This window comes from Medicago sativa, chromosome 5 (assembly GCF_051527215.1).
Source record: "Medicago sativa cultivar Bolivia chromosome 5, Bolivia_mono, whole genome shotgun sequence".
NCBI lineage: Eukaryota > Viridiplantae > Streptophyta > Magnoliopsida > Fabales > Fabaceae > Medicago > Medicago sativa.
In genome coordinates, this window is record NC_140753.1 from 70155543 (window position 1) to 70173232 (window position 17690).

At 36.6% G+C, this 17690-nt stretch overlaps 1 protein-coding gene across 1 annotated transcript; it reads left to right on the forward strand.

Moving 5' to 3' along the window:
• The first annotated feature begins 13671 nt into the window (after positions 1-13671).
• Positions 13672-14556, forward strand: LOC146924484 (uncharacterized). Its single transcript, XM_085711861.1, has one exon. The coding sequence runs from the start codon at positions 13672-13674 to the stop codon at positions 14554-14556; it is 885 nt and encodes a 294-aa protein (XP_085567987.1).
• Positions 14557-17690: the final 3134 nt, after the last annotated feature.

Genomic DNA, 17690 nt, shown 5'->3' on the forward strand with positions numbered 1-17690 from the left:
ATAATTGTTAATCCATCATCCCAAATATCAATTCATAAAGCGAAAGCGGAGCTTTGATATTGGAACAAGTGAATCTAGACAATAATTGCAAAGGCAGCGAAATAGTCTTTGCAATTATTGAGACATGTGTAGTTTCAATCCTTATAAGCTTCTTCTAGTAATCAAGTCAGCGAAATAGGCTTGGTTACTAGGGGTAAACTCTCACCAGACTTTTACCGGAAAGGTGAGGGGCTAAAGGGAAACCGGTCTTTAGAAATTAAGGTGTAAAACATGAGACTAGAAGTTAAGGTTTTGGCTAGTGAAGGATTTGTCATTAGGATGAACCAATAATCCCAAGGCACTTTTACTTTATTATTGTTATTTTATCTTATTTAAAAATCCAAACTTTATTCTCAAAATGAAAGAGAAATAGAAGCTGATGTACATCATCGTATTCAAGCCGGGTGGTTGAAATGGAGAAAAGCCTCAGGTGTTTTGTGCGATAAGAAAGTACCACTTAAGCTGAAAGGAAATGTAACATCCCGCTCATCAGCTAAAGGAAACTTTGTCTGTTAAATGTAGCAGAGGACTCAGTGATGACATTCTGTCATTACGTAATATTAGGGACTTATTGTGACATTTTGATAGAGTTCTTATGCAATTTCTACTGTTCTGGAGTGCAAAAAGCTTAAATGTTGAAGTCTGTTCGAAGGAAATCGCGCCACGCCAATTTCAAGCCGTGCTGCGATTTTTGAAGCAAAATTACGTCCTCCCTGTTTGAGGGAAATCGCGGCACGCCTATATACATGGCGCGGCGCGATTTTGACGGGTCAGGCCCATGACTTCTATAAATACTGCACTCAATCGGAAGAACAGGGGTTACGATTTTGGAGAACGAAAGTGCGATTTTAACACCCAGAAGGCTGCAGCGGAGAGGATTTCATCATCTCTAACCCAGTTTATGTATGTTTTAATTCTTTCATTGATTATGCTATTTGTAAACTCAATTATGAGTAGCTAAATCTCTTAGAGATTAGGTCGGAGATGAACCTATGTAACCCTAATTGATCATATGTTGCTGTGAAACTCTATTACTTATTAATGATATTCTAGTTTTCATTCAATTCAATTGTTCTTACTGCTTTTTATATCCTGATCAAATATAAACATGATTTTGTGAGATCGAATGACTACTGACCATAGCTTTCGACTTAGACCTAATTGAATTGTTCTAATAAACATGGTTAGTCTAGGAATGGATAATCGTTTGTTAGTGATATTAGGTTAACGTGCTTAAATCTTTGATGATTATTAGACCACCTAAGGAATTAGGGGCTGTAGTTTAAAAAGAGGGTCCTAACTCAAGGGATTGATTAGGGCTAATTTGTTAACTATCGTGAAACTAGAGAATCATTAGTAATAATAGGTGCAGTAACCAATTAGGGGAAACATAGAGGATTCGAAGACCTGATCTCATCTCTCTCCTTTTTTCTTAATCAAATCTTTACTTTTTTTTATTTGATTTCTTAAAATCAAACCAAATCTACTGCCTAGTGGCAAAACAAAATAAACTTTTATACATCCTAATTATATAACGCATTTGAATTATTGAAGTTAAAAACAGTCCTCGTGGGAACGATATTTTTACTACTTCGATAGTTATTGGTACACTTGCCAAACGTCTATCACTCAGGTTCGTGGAAAACGATTAAGGTGAAGGGCATTCTGGTACTTGCACGAAAAGAGTTATATAAGTGGGATTGGACCCAAAATATTCATTTCTTCTTTCACTTTCTCTCTCTAGGTTTGAGAGAAAGAATTGTTCTCTTCCTTCTCTCTAACCCACGCCCTCTCTCTCCTCTCTAAGTCATCCAAACTTCCTTCAAAACATGATCAAGCATGGTTTATGGTAGCTTAGCAAGCAAGAAACACATGAAGGAAATGATTAAGCATGGTTTGGTTTGGAAGCTAAGGATCAATAATGAAGTGGAAACTAGGGTTTGGTGCTTGAAGCTTGAATAGATGCAAGAAACATGTTTAGGTGAGTTCCATAGATAGTTTACCTACCTCTGGTTGTGTAAATTTCATGATTAAAGTATAGATTTATGTTTATGAGAGGTTTAGAACCCTAATGTTCTTTTGATTAATTCTTGTCAATTACATGTTAGTTTGCCATGAAATATGTTATTTAAAGTCAATATATGTTGCTGGATGATTATGGTGCATTGCAGGACCAAATTGGAAAAGTTTTGGGTCAAAACTGGGAATTTGGTACCACAGACCCGAAGAACTGCGCTATTAGCGAAATTTACGCTAATAGCAAAATTCTTCAGGCAGGCCACGCCCCAGGTGCGCTATTAGCGCAGCTCTCTGGATGGGCCAGCATGCTTTTGGCCTGTTGGTCCATTCTGGGGTCCGTGGTGCATTCTGAAGCTTTTCTTTCAACGTTTTACAACTTTATAACCCCAAAACAACATCTAGGCAATGCACATAACATCAAACGATTCTTGAAATGAAAATCATGGCAATCTTACCATGAATGGCAAGAGTGAATCAAGAGAGTTTAAGCCAATATTATTCAGGTAGCAATGATTTAAGAAAGGGCATGAATGTAGAGCCTCGACATAGTTGTTGAGAACTAGCAAGATAGCATGAATCCCTAAGTATGTCAAGTATAGGAATATGAATACATATGTAAGTAAGACGCGAAGGATTATCTCTTCGCACATGAGCTAGAATGACTTAGCAAGTATGTAAGTTGTGGATTGATAGGTTATTTCTCTCCACCATGTTAAGTATGAACAAGTATAAGTTACCGCTAATCGGATCGATCAAGGTTCTGAGGTAAACAAGCAAGTATGTATATGTTTAACTTATATGCACGACAAGACCATGATTAATAAGTGTAGGTGACATGTCTCTTGTTATCCACATCAAGGGGATACAAGGGGTTCTCATGATGAGAACGATTCAAGCCGTAAGGGACCCGCATGTCACTGAGTAAGCAAAACGTAGGTGCTCGTGTCTCTTGTTATCCACGCCAGGGGGATACGGGAGGTTCTCAACCTAAGGGGAACGGTTCAAGCCGCAAGGGACCCGCACGACACCGAGGGAGTCCGATGTACGTACATCGGTCATGTATGGGATTGTTCTCGGGGTTACTCCACCCGGGACTATCCGTAAAATGAATCAAGATAATAATTGTTTGTTCAACGCTAACCTAATGAATGAACTTAGATACGTTTATGCATGATATGAATATGAATATGTTTCTCATGATTATGATTATGGTATGACATGTAGAATGATTCCATGCAAGACCATGTTAAGAACACGAGCATTAGATGCTACAAGCAAGTACAAGTAAAGTAAAGAACATGATACCGATGACGATCTTAGGTTTCCCTAATCGTCCGATTTAGCATCGTGCCATGATTATGATATGTTTAGGCCTCGGTACATAGAGTGTATTCTTGGCAATGCGGTTTTAGTTACCCCCTTGACCGCCATGACACGTATAAGAAGTGAAACCTATAACAAGTTAAGATAAGATTATGACGGCTCTAGTATGCACTGCCGTATAGTATGCAAGTCCCCACACACGTATAATCAACCGGCAGGTTGTAATGTAGACACGTGGTGACCGTAGGTTTCCCTTGAGGTTGCCTATAGCCTAGGATTTAGGGGAACTCACTGAGACATTATGTCTCATCCCAATCCTTATTTGTTTCAGATAAGCAGGATGATTATGCATGTTCGTAGCCGGATGAATATTACTTCAAGGGTTCGTTCGTACCGCTGCAGGACGTTATGGATATCAAGGATGTATTTTTATGTATGGATGAGAAGTATTGTATTATTTATACGAACGTGACTTGATGTAAATATTATTCATTTGGAAAATTTTATGTTGTATATTTTAATGTATCCAGTACTAAGAATAACGTTCATGTTAAACTTTCTAGATACGTTTAGTATGGGTGTTACAATTGGTATCAGAGCAGGTCGATTCAGACCGTGCCTTGGGTCATTAAGTTACAACTAAGGTAGTGGGACCATTGGGTTCCGGGTAAATGTTCTAGTTGTTGATGTTAGTTGAGCCTGATCAACTCAATTTAGCATTCGATGATTAGAACGGATGCCTGAGAGCTGAATAGGACCCAGGAGGAACGAAGTATGTGATGATTATGCACTGGAAAGTGTGAACTCAGAAGTAAGAACTTGGATTGAGTATTAGTAAGAGGTCGATCATGTCAGTAGGTGGCCGGTGAACTAAGCAAGTAGAAGTATGAATCCTCCGGGAATATAAAGTGATGTTAAGACAGGGTGTTCCGACAACGTTGGGTGAGATGCTAGTAATACTTCGTAAGCCCGTAAGTAAAAGAGTTTGGAATCTCTAACCAAGATCGGAAGCTTCGGTAAGAGTCGTTGTTGGAACGGGTTTATTGTATGCAAAGGAAATATATATTCTGGAACGTAAGTATAAGGCTAAAAGTTAAGGAGAAGTCGATATGTGTTGATGGAATTAGTAAGCTCTCAGGGATTGAGATATGAGAACGGAAGATAAAGATTTATATGTTCAGTGATAATAAGGGTCTAACAGTGAATGAGTTGGCAGAGAAATAAGTTAAGCCGTTCTTAGCGGACGAAGTTAAGGTTTTATGTGGAAGTATTATGTTAAGTGACATGATGAACAAGATATTAGTTTCTAATGTGCCGTGAATTAAATCGAATGATGTTAATGCTTGCCATGCAACAGTTATAAATTTTTTTTTTATGATGACTGGAATGGATGATGTGCACTAGATTACTTGAGGAATTAAGATTTTTATGTAAAATATGATTTCTGGAAAACAAAGCTGAAGAAACACGCCAATAGCGAAAATTTCGCTAATAGCAAAATTACTCCAGAGGATTTCGCTAATAGCGAACCTGGAGCAAAATTTTCAGTTTTTCTTAAAACTGTCATTTCGTCTCTAGGGTCAGTAGTAGCTATTGGGGGTTGTTTCACAATCTTTTATGTAACAATCACTCTTTATAACATCAAGTATCGAATGCACATTACCCCCTATGATTTCTAAGGAAGAGAATGCTTGGACAAGTATTAACAGAATCAATTCGGTTTAAGGTAACATTGGAAGTTAACGTGGTAAGAGCTGACGAAGAGCTTGGGTCAAGAGTTTTAAGGTTTCGGTTATGGAATGGATAAAGTGGATGCGAAGGCATGAGATGGAAAGTAAATTGGTAAAGAGTTAAGTGAGGTCACAAGATTTTCAGAATTAATGAAGTTATGAGTATTTTCCCGGATCTATGTTTTGCTTAATTGAATTGTTAGAGCTCGTTATGATGTTGAATCAAAAATTTTACAAGATTTTAGAAAGGTAGACACATATGGGTGATTGGAGTTGACGTTTATGAATTTTAAATGGAATTCTGTAGGTGCCGGTCGGTCATGACTCGCATAGAGTAAGTTAAATTCACCTGGAACAAGGTTTGATGGCATAGTCATGTTGTCAACACGTTCCGTGAATATTAAGGTAACGACTAGGACCTAGAATTCAATATGTTTATTGTATATGATGAGAAATCGTCAAACGCCAATGACCCGTGTGTTATATTTTAATGTTTTCTTAAAGAAAGAAATTAACGAGCAAGCATTATTTGATTACGCAAAACATAGTATGTGAGAATACAAGGATGCAATGAAGCAAGATCAAGAAAGGCATGTATAATTTATGATGAATCTACTATGAAGATTCGAGATTTCTCAGAAACAAGTTTATGTATGATAAGTGTATGTCATGAGGTGAACTCAACCAGTAAGAAAGTAAGGTCTATTCCCAAGTAAAATAATATGGTAATTCGACAAGTCTACTGTAAGATCCAATCTTGCAAGGTATTGTGAGGTGCATGTTTATGGCAATGGTTGCCACATGAAAGGTTTTGATAAAGGTTTGAGAAGATGATGCTCATAAGGAAAGAGAATGTGAAATTCAGTCGTCTTAATGAATTAGAGTATTGGGTAAGGCCAACTGGTGGGAATCAGAGTGGCGCAATGAAATGTTAATAGATGAAATTTTCGACAGTAATCATGGAACATGGAATGTGATAGTAAGATCCTTCGTTAGAAGCATTATGGGACAAGCGAGAAGTTCTTGAAATGTTAAATAAGTAATGAGACCAATATGGACAGTGAAGGATAGGACAAAGGTATAATGGATGTGTTTCATCTAAGTAAGATAGGAAAGGCTAGAGTCACCACAAATGAAGAATATGTACTATGGTAAGGAAGATGCATGTAAGAGTATGTGCTATGATAAGAGAAATACATGTAAGAGTTGAAAGGTTCCTTTTGTGACTCATAGTAATGATTGAATTATCAAGTGTGGAACCGGTATTAAAAGAAGAGGTGTTATGCAGGATAAGATAATAATATGTGATCGTAACCGGATATGATGTTTTGAAGATTCAAGTTTATTGTTCTTAGAACGAGGAAATGAGATAATGTTATGAGGGTCAAGGATCCTATATGATTTATGTTATGCAATTATGTGAGTCTCCAAGATATGTATGTAAGACGAGAAAGAATAAGAAAGAAGTTACTTTTGAAGTTCAAGAATTTCATTATGGATGGAGATATGAATCAAGAGTTATGCACGATGAAGTGCACACCCTCTTATGTCAAACTTGTTAAATGATCACGATACTTGCTATGAAGATTCCGAACTATGATTTATAATTTTAAAGTTAAAACGGGTAGTAAGGGACTTTGGAACGATGATTATTTTAAAAATATGATTTCATAATGTTTTCTTTTAAGTTATACAATTATTCGTTCCAAGGACCCAAATACCAAAGTTTAGAAAATTTTCTTAATCAAGATGTTAGAACAAGTATCGTTATTATCTAACAAGATGCGACACTTGAGAGTATGTAGGACACCATGTAAGGTAAGATTTGATGAAGTAAACAACAGTTTTTCGAAAAGTCTTATGAGACGCACAAGTATATGTTAAGAGTATTCAAATGCAAGAGGTCTAAGTCGGAAGTTTTAAGAGCATGTAAGTTACAAGATGGGTTGATGAATGTAATACGTGTAGGTGTAATTAATTTCACCTCTCTACGACAAATTATATGAGTTACCCTTTAGTAAGGGTGTGATAAGATGTATGTATGAAAGATGTTTTATGTCGCAAGTAAGCACTGCAGGGCAAACCTGGTATCCGATAGGATTCCAGTTAAAAGGCAAATCCTGAGTGTTCATGTTTATGATAAGATACCTTTATGAATGGTTTATGTTAAATGGGTAAGGTACGAGTCTGAGACAAGAAGTCTATGTGTAGCAAGGTAAGTTCCAAGTCATGATATACTAAGATAACTCTAAGTTTGAGTGATATTAAGATCAAGAAGGCTATGTTCAATTGCATGTGGGTTAAGAAACAAGATGAGGACATGATGCGATAAACCCTTTGGGATATGTATGAATGGAAAATGTTTGGCTCAGACCATAGATGGTAAGTTTTTGTCATGATGATTGGTAGTCGATCTCTAAATTTCGAGGACGAATTTTTTTTAAGGGGGGTAGGATGTAACATCCCGCTCATCAGCTAAAGGAAACTTTTTCTGTTAAATGTAGCAGAGGACTCAGGTTCGTGGAAAACGATTAAGGCGAAGGGCATTCTGGTACTTGCACGCAAAGAGGTATATAAGTGGGATTGGACCCAAAATATTCATTTCTTCTTTCACTTTCTCTCTCTAGGTTTGAGAGAAAGAATTGTTCTCTTCCTTCTCTCTAACCCACTCCCTCTCTCTCCTCTCTAAGTCATCCAAACTTCCTTCAAAACATGATCAAGCATGGTTTATGGTAGCTTAGCAAGCAAGAAACACATGAAGGAAAGGATTAAGCATGGTTTGGTTTGGAAGCTAAGGATCAAGAATGAAGTGGAAACTAGGGTTTGGTGCTTGAAGCTTGAATAGATGCAAGAAACATGTTTAGGTGAGTTCCATAGATAATTTACCTACCTCTGGTTGTGTAAATTTCATGATTAAAGTATAGATTTATGTTTATGAGAGGTTTAGAACCCTAATGTTCTTTTGATTAATTCTTGTCAATTACATGTTAGTTTGCCATGAAATATGTTATTTAAAGTCAATATATGTTGCTGGATGATTATGGTGCATTGCAGGACCAAATTGGAAAAGTTTTGGGTCAAAACTGGGAATTTGGTACCACAGACCCGAAGAACTGCGCTATTAGCGAAATTCTTCAGGCAGGCCACGCCCCAGGTGCGCTATTAGCGCAGCTCTCTGGATGGAGCAGCATGCTTTTGGCCTGTTGGTCCATTCTGGGGTCCGTGGTGCATTCCGAAGCTTTTCTTTCAACGTTTTACAACTTTATAACCCCAAAACAACATCTAGGCAATGCACATAACATCAAACGATTCTTGAAATGAAAATCATGGCAATCTTACCATGAATGGCAAGAGTGAATCAAGAGAGTTTAAGCCGATATTATTCGGGTAGCAATGATTTAAGAAAGGGCATGAATGTAGAGCCTCGACATAGTTGTTGAGAACTAGCAAGATAGCATGAATCCCTAAGTATGTCAAGTATAGGAATATGAATACATATGTAAGTAAGACGCGAAGGATTATCTCTTCGCACATGAGCTAGAATGACTTAGCAAGTATGTAAGTTGTGGATTGATAGGTTATTTCTCTCCACCATGTTAAGTATGAACAAGTATAAGTTACCGCTAATCGGATCGATCAAGGTTCCGAGGTAAACAAGCAAGTATGTATATGTTTAACTTATATGCACGACAAGACCATGATTAATAAGTGTAGGTGACATGTCTCTTGTTATCCACATCAAGGGGATACAAGGGGTTCTCATGATGAGAACGATTCAAGCCGTAAGGGACCCGCATGTCACTGAGTAAGCAAAACGTAGGTGCTCGTGTCTCTTGTTATCCACGCCAGGGGGATACGGGAGGTTCTCAACCTAAGGGGAACGATTCAAGCCGCAAGGGACCCGCACGACACCGAGGGAGTCCGATGTACGTACATCGGTCATGTATGGGATTGTTCTCGGGGTTACTCCACCCGGGACTATCCGTAAAATGAATCAAGATAATAATTGTTTGTTCAACGCTAACCTAATGAATGAACTTAGATACGTTTATGCATGATATGAATATGAATATGTTTCTCATGATTATGATTATGGTATGACATGTAGAATGATTCCATGCAAGACCATGTTAAGAACACGAGCATTAGATGCTACAAGCAAGTACAAGTAAAGTAAAGAACATGATACCGATGACAATCTTAGGTTTCCCTAATCGTCCGGTTTAGCATCGTGCCATGATTATGATATGTTTAGGCCTCTAGTATGCAGTTTTAGTTACCCGCTTGACCGCCATGACACGTATAGGAAGTGAAACCTATAACAAGTTAAGATAAGATTATGACGGCTCTAGTATGCACTGCCGTATAGTATGCAAGTCCCCACACACGTATAATCAACCGGCAGGTTGTAATGTAGACACGTGGTGACCGTAGGTTTCCCTTGAGGTTGCCTATAGCCTAGGATTTAGGGGAACTCACTGAGACATTATGTCTCATCCCAATCCTTATTTGTTTCAGATAAGCAGGATGATTATGCATGTTCGTAGCCGGATGAATATTACTTCAAGGGTTCGTTCGTACCGCTGCATGACGTTATGGACATCAAGGATGTATTTTTATGTATGGATGAGATGTATTATATTATTTATACGAACGTGACTTGATGTAAATATTATTTGTCATACCCCAATTTTGGACCAGTTAAAATCTTTGGTCGTATTTTAAAGCGGCTCAAAATCTTTTTTTTATTTTGTTTTAATCAGTTAAAATCCTTGGTTAGTCGTTTGTTTAACATTTTAAAACTTTTATCTTGTATTTTAAAGCAAGTAAAATTTTGTTCGTAATTTATATTGTTAAAATCACTTTATTCATTTTTAGATATTTTAAATTTGTTACTCGTACTTTTAAATATTTAAAATCCTTTTATTTGCTTCTCTTTATAAATAAATCTCTTTTAGTTAAATTCCTTTTTTTTATCTGTATGTTTGAACCAGTAAAAAGAATTTTGTTCGTATTTTAGAAGCACAACGTTTTTAGCCGTATTGGTCGAAATTTCGACAGAGAGGTATTTTAAAATACCTCATTTACTAAAGGGACAATTTTACCTTTTTTATTTTTCCACTTATTCAATCTTCATTATCATTTAATTCTCTTTATTTACTTTTACTTTTATTTTTTATGTTGCTTCCATTTTTATTATTTTTTTTTAATTTCTTCTTTCCTTTTCAAGAGTCACGTTTATTCTATGTATGTATATAGTTTTTATTTTTATTTTTTTGGGTCCTTATGTGAGTCCTCTTAAATGTTCAAGTTTGGTCCTTTGGGCCTGTCCACGTGCCCTCATGCTACAGGTTCAGAAAGCATCCAAAGTTTTAAACTTTCTCTCCAAGACAGTCCAGGTGTCACAAGTCCATTGGTCCAAAGTCTCCAAACCCTAATTTCCTGCATTATAAAAGGGTCATTTATTGCACTGTAGCGGCCAATGATTGCCAATCTCTGACAGCCGCAGAGAATTTTCACAAACCCTAATTTTCCTTTTCTCTACACATTTTCGGATCAAACACTGAAATATGAAGAACATCACTTCATTTTTCTAGATCCAGTAATTCAAACCGTAACATCAAACCAACACAGATTTGAGCAAATCCGAATCGGTTCATCATCATCAACATCATTCAAACCGTTTTGGTGCAAATAACAATAGCAATTTACGAATTACAATAACAATAGAGTCGAATCCGAGCCTGGTACAAAGAAGAGAAGAAGAATCGAAGATTTTCCTTGAAGTTTTCCCGTCTTTTCTGAAGTTTAATCTCCAGATCTTAACAGATCCGTAGAGGTATTGTTTCCGTTTCGTTTTGCTCGCCTCTTTCTTCAAAAATTTGCTAAGCTTGCATGTTAGATCTAGGCTAGTGTGACGTTTGTTTTGAAAATTTGACCTCGGATTCATCTTCAACACCAAAAAGGATTTATGAAACACTAAATTTTATTTTGAAAACGAAAAAAATAAAATCCGGCGGCGGCGCCACCACCCTAAGGTGGCCGGCCGCCGCGCCGGAGTGATGAAGATGAATCGGAGAAGAAGCTGAATTTGCAGAGCTTCTCTCTCTTTTTCTACTGAGAGAGAGAAGTGTTCTTAGGTTGTGTTGATTTTTTTGTGAACTATCAAATATATAGTGCTTTTTTTTTTATACTTCTATGCACATGGATCCATGGTACTCAGTATGCCTTCAGGATCTTGACCGTTGGATCTGAGATCTAACGACCGATGATGATGCTGTTAGAGATCCAGTAATGCTTTGTTTTTTATCTTGCGGTGTACTTATGTTTTAAGCCGTCAGATTGTTGATCTGACGGTCACTGTGACGCTGTTTTTATTCATTGTTTTTTGTTGTTTTTAAGCACCGTTTGATTTATCCACTGGCTGTGACGCGATTTCCTTAGCATCAGATCTGAGCCATCTGATTGATCAGACGGTTCAGATCTGATCTGGATCTGAGCTTATGAGGGTTTCTTTGAACCCATGGCCTGCTCCATTTCGGCCGGTTCAACCTGTCCAATGACCTAAAACCCGAACCGGCCCGGTTTTTTTTTACTAGGGCCCAAACTTTGTTTCGAAAAAGCACTACTGCCTTTACTTTTTACACCACTGCTTTTACGTTTTGCACCTCTTTTCATTAAAAGTTTATTTTCTTCAACTCTACAAAAATATTTTGCTTTGCTTGAATTATTTACATACTGTTTTTTTATTTTTGTTAATTTCGGTGCATCATCATTCCATTTTGACGCATGCATGTTATTTTAATTTCTTGCTATCTATTTCATTTTTATGCCTTCTTTATTATTTTGGTTACTTTGCGTGCATTGTTATCCCGTTTCAACTCATGCATGTTTTATTTTGATCCCTGATCATTCATTTTATCTTTACATCTTGTTATTACGTTGTTATTTTGTGTGCATTGTTATTTCTTTTAATTCATGCATAATGTTTTAGTTTTCGCTATTCATCTTTTTCTTTTATAATGATATCTAGTGTGTATAATTAGGAGATGGATGTAATTTATTTTGTGCTTTCATTTCTCTTAGAAAATGCCTAGGATGGGAATGTAATAATGTAGTAAATGCACACACCGACACTTGCACCGACACCATCACTTTATTTATCGCTTTACGCTCGCTTTTTTTCGCATCGTTATGTTAACTTGCCGTTAGTTTAGAAAAATCATTTTATCTCAAAAAAAAATCAAATGAGCAAAAAGTCAAAATATTTTCTTAATAAAACTTGGATCCAAATCCAAGATGATTTTCCCTTTATTTTCTTAATCAAATCTCTAATGAATCTTAAATGAACTTAGACTAAATTTCCTAAATAAAATGAAACAACCTCACTCCTATTTTATTCTTCTATACCTTGAGGTCTCGCAATCCTTCTCAAAAACCATTTTCAAAAACAAATTAAAATCAACCTAACCCACAAAAAATATTTTGAGAATGAACTACGGTGGTTTTGATCCCTTTTAAGGGTACGTAGGCAAGGGTTTATTCCTTCCAAATCAATCAAATAAAAAACAACAAAAATCATCCTTCTTCTCCCTCCATTCTTTCACTTAGAATTCCTTAGGCATTATTTTTTCAAATAAATAAATGAATTTAGCACAAAGATAAAGTAGGTAAGAGGTTACCACGGAGTACCGTGGACGATGCGGGTGCCTAACACCTTCCCCAATCGTAACCAACCCCCGGATCCAAAAAAGGGTTTTAATCTCATTTTTCCCTTCCCAAGAATAAAATCGAGAAGTCCAAACAATTGAAGGTTCAAAACCAATTAATGGATTGACACCCGAAAATCATGGTCTACAAAATGGCGACTTCACTGGGGATCCTACGCGGGTTAAACCCACCTTTCTTTCTTTATTTTTGTGCTTTACTTTTTTAAATATTTTACCTTGTTACGTGAGGGGTGAGAAAAGAAGTCCTACACCCGGGCTTGAGTGAAACATAAGATAGGACGGAGTACGATCATAGTGCCATACCAGGAGTAGTCCTGTGATATGTGTGCATGTGATATAACTCCACTCAACGTGGGTTCAAGAGTACATATACGTCACCATGAGTAGTCGTGATTGGCGCTATTATTTTTGAAATCCATCAAGCGCTGAGGACCTTTAGATCACCTTTAACCCATCTTGGCCTTTTATTAGGACGTAGTGCGGAGACTAAACCAAGAGTAGTCTTGACTTTGGTCGTCACGCGATACTACACTCAAACTAGACTTCCTTACGAATTATTGGTCTAGGAGTGAATCCTACGCACCGAGATATCCATAAGGGTAGTTGTAAGTTGGGAACTTGGTAGAACCCTTGTTACTTGTGCAAATGGAAACCATAGTCCTTACCAAATGGCGTTGTTATCCCTTCAACTCCAACATTGTGAATCTAGCCCTCCATGTATTCTATGTTCTCTAGCATTATCATGCATTCATGAATTCATCCATAAATATTCTTTTTCATTCATAAGATTATCGAAGGATTTAGACAAAGTTTTTTTGTAAACATTGTAGATGAATCCACAATTGAGGGCTACCCAGAGGTATAGTTTCAAGAAGCCGGATTTGATGAGGCTAAGGGAGCTAGGAGAGCAAGTATCTGATCCTAAGAGATTTCAGAATCATTACGGGAGGTTGCTTGATCTCATCAGGGTGAGGGTAGACGATGGCATTTTGGAAACTTTGGTGCAATTCTATGACCCGGTTTATCATTGCTTTACCTTCCCGGATTATCAGTTGCTCCCCACGCTCGAGGAGTATTCCTATTGGGTTGGCTTACCGGTGTCCAAAGAAATACCCTTCACTAGTCTTGAACTCGCACCTAAAGAGGCTACTATTGCAAAGGTGCTCCACCTCAAGTATTCCGACCTAGTTCAACCCCACTTCACAATCAAAAATGGTTTCCAAGGCCTAACTGCTAAATTTCTCTACCGGAAAGCCTCTGACTTTGCCAAAGCTGGAAAGACCGTTGCCTTTGAATCCGTTCTTGCATTACTCATATATGGCCTTTTCTTGTTCCCCAACATGGATGGTTTTGTTGACATCAATGCAATCAAGATCTTTCTCACCAACAACCCGGTCCCTACCCTCCTTGCAAACACTTACCACTCCATCCACTATAGGCACCGCCAAGAGGGTGGAGCTATTGTTTGCTGTGCGCCTCTGCTATACAAATGGTTTGCTTCACATTTGCCCAGATCTGTCTTTGCCAGGACCGAAACCGGAATAGCTTCTTGGTCTGAAAGGCTTATGCCCCTCACTCCGGCCGACATTGTTTGGGCTCATCCTGCTGCCGACACTGAAGGAATCATCGGTAGTTGTGGGGAATTTCAGAATGTGCCTCTTATTGGTACATGTCGAGGAATCACCTTGCCATGCGCCAGTACGGATACCCTATGAAAGCGCAGCCTGATAGTCGTTTTTTGTCCGGCGAATTCTACCTTAACAGTGAGGTTCACACCGATTTGAGGAGGTTGTTCGAGCGAGCTTGGTATACTGTTCGTATGTTCGATGGGATCCAGCTAGGGAAGAAACAGAGTTTTGTCCACGAGTCGTATACTCAGTGGGTTATTGTAACGCCCTCCTTTTTATTTAATTATTTTTATTAAGTTAGAGTCTATTTATGTGATTTATTTATTTATATGAGGTGTTAGTATTTTAGTATTTATGTGATTTATTTATTTATATGGCATTATTCTATTATTTATTAGAATATGAGAATTATTAGAGTAAGTAGATTTGGACGTAGTTTTGAGATTAGATGTCTTTTTATGATTTAGTCGATTTATTTTGATGAGTGATGTTTTGTTATGTTATATGTTGGTATTTACTAGAATAATATATATTTGTTATTTGTTAGAGATATATTTGTTTTTTGGTGTAGAAATATATTTGTTATTTGTTAGAGATATATTTGTTATTTGGTGTAGAAATATATTTGTTATTTGTTAGAGATATATTTGTTATTTGGTGTAGAAATATATTTGTTATTTGTGAGAGATATATTTAATTTAGAAATAAATAAGATTACGAGGATTATTAGTGTGAGTGGAATTGAGGGTTAGAATAGAAAGAAGAATAAGTTGTTGGGCCTAAATAGATTTGGGAAGAATATTTTAGTATTATAAATAGAGAAACTTATGTTAGAAAGAGTTTACCGGAAACCACTTTTTGGAAAAGAGGAGAACAAGAAGAGAAGAGAAGAGAAAAGTCAAGAGAAGAGGAGAAGACCTTAGGAAAGAAGAACGATGCTGCTGATTCAGGAATTAATCTAAGGTGAGGGTGAGACTATCTTGCATTAATATTAAGTTGTTAAATCATTAGATTACATCTAACAAGTTGGGGAGAGTTTGTGAGAATTTGAGAATTAGGGTTTTGAGAGAGTTTTGATGATTAGATGATGAAAACTTGTTGAATTGATGTAGAAATTGTGTACAGACCTTAGATAATCCATAGGATGATTATTGAAAGTAGTTTTGAGGTTAGAACCATGAGATTAGGTGAAACTTGTAGAAAATCTGCATTCTGCTCGAATTTTGATATTAAAACCTGTATTGATTGGTGCGGAATTGGTCTTAGGTGTAAACACGAAAGTTGTAGGTATGGATGTTAGCTTTCTAATGCAGTTGGTCTCACGTCAAAACGATATATAGAACTTGAGTTATGGTCAAATTACTGCACGTAGGTCACAGCGAATTTTTATGGACTTTCAGCACAACTTTTCCGAATTTAAAATGAAAACTGGTATTGATCGGTACAGAACTGGTCTTAGGCGTAAACATGAAAGTTTTAGATAATTTTGTTAGCTTTCTAGCTGCTTTGGTTTGACATGAAAATGATGTTTGGTCTTTGAGTTATGATGAAAATACTACAGGGAGGTCTTAGCAAAATTGTACGGTGACAACATTCTCTGTTTCATGTTTTTGCGTTTTGTTCATATGTTTCTGTTTTGAATTGATCTTTGTTGTAAACATGAAAGTTGTTGATATTTGTGATACCTTTCCAGTAGCTTTGGTTTGACATGAAAATATGTTGTGGATAATTTATTATGTTTTTACAAAGATACATAGTGAATTATTGTTGATGTTTAAATATGATGTTATATGATGTTGTTTATGATTGATGAATATGATATTTTAAGATGTTGTTTATCATCATTTGATATTGTCATATTATGATATGACATGAATTATTTATGTGATCCATATGTTGTCATGATGCTAAGATGTTAAGATGTTAAGACGTTAAGATGATATGAAGTTGTTAAGTCGTCGAGTCGTTATGAAGTCGTCAAGTTGTTAAGATGTCATAGATGTTCATGAAGTTTCTAAGACGTAAGATGTTGAGTCCATGCATACTCATTTAAAGATGAGGGCTCATGCCCTGGAGCTTTTGCTCAACCACGACGATGGAGCTTATGCTCAACCAGAGACGAGGGCTCATGCCCTAGGAGCTTTTGCTCAAATAGCGACGAGGGCTTATGCCCTAGGAGTATATTTATGCTCAATAGCGACGAGGGCTTATGCCCTAGGAGTATATTTATGCTCACAAGCGACGAGGGCTTATGCCCTAGATTGGTACCACATGCATTTGCATTTTCATGATGACTCAAGATGATTTAAGACGATAAGAGTTGCATAGTCGAGTTGAGTCGCATTGTCAAGTCAAGAGTCGAGTCGATCATGAAGTTGTTTATGACTATGATTATGAAGTCGATTATGAGTTTGATTAAGAAGCTGTTATGATGATTATAGATGCTAAATGATTATTGTTGTTGATGTTCATGATTGTTTTGATGATGATGTTTATTTATGAGTTGATGATTATGATTTGATGATTATGGTTATGATTAGTACTTGATGTTATATGATGATGTTTATGTCTATGATTAAGATGCTATGATTAAAAGGAATATATGATAATGCTTATGACTAATATTTGTAGATATGTGATGATATTTATATGATGATATAATATGAAGTATATGACTATTGTAGGAAGAATAATGATACTAGTTAAGGAAGTTTAAGTTGCTAGATATGATTAATGAATTATAGGATATTTAAGTTGTTGAATGTACTTTACATGATTTATATGCTTTATATTATTGTTTGAGAAATCTCACCCCTCTGCTTGGAAATGTTGCTCTTCGTATGGGTAACTTGCAGGTAATCAAGATTAGAGGCGTCGTGAGTGGACTCCTCACATGTGTGTCTAGGTGCTCTGATATGTAACGGGATGAGACTTGACTGTACTTCTATTCCTTACGTATTGTTTATGAACTTTTATGAATAAATATTGAACTAAGACTCATGAGATTTTCTGATGAGGCCTGCGTGCCAAAGACTTTTTACGTTGAATGAACTAATTCCGCTGCGAAGTTTTGAATTACTTATGTTAAATGATTTTGAAGAATAAATTGTTATTTATTCAGTTTATGAATTTTTAAGAAGTGTAGCATTCCGTTTAAAGTTGAATTACTCTGATTTTTAATTATGAAATTTTTACGTTGGGAAAACGGGGTGTTACAGTTA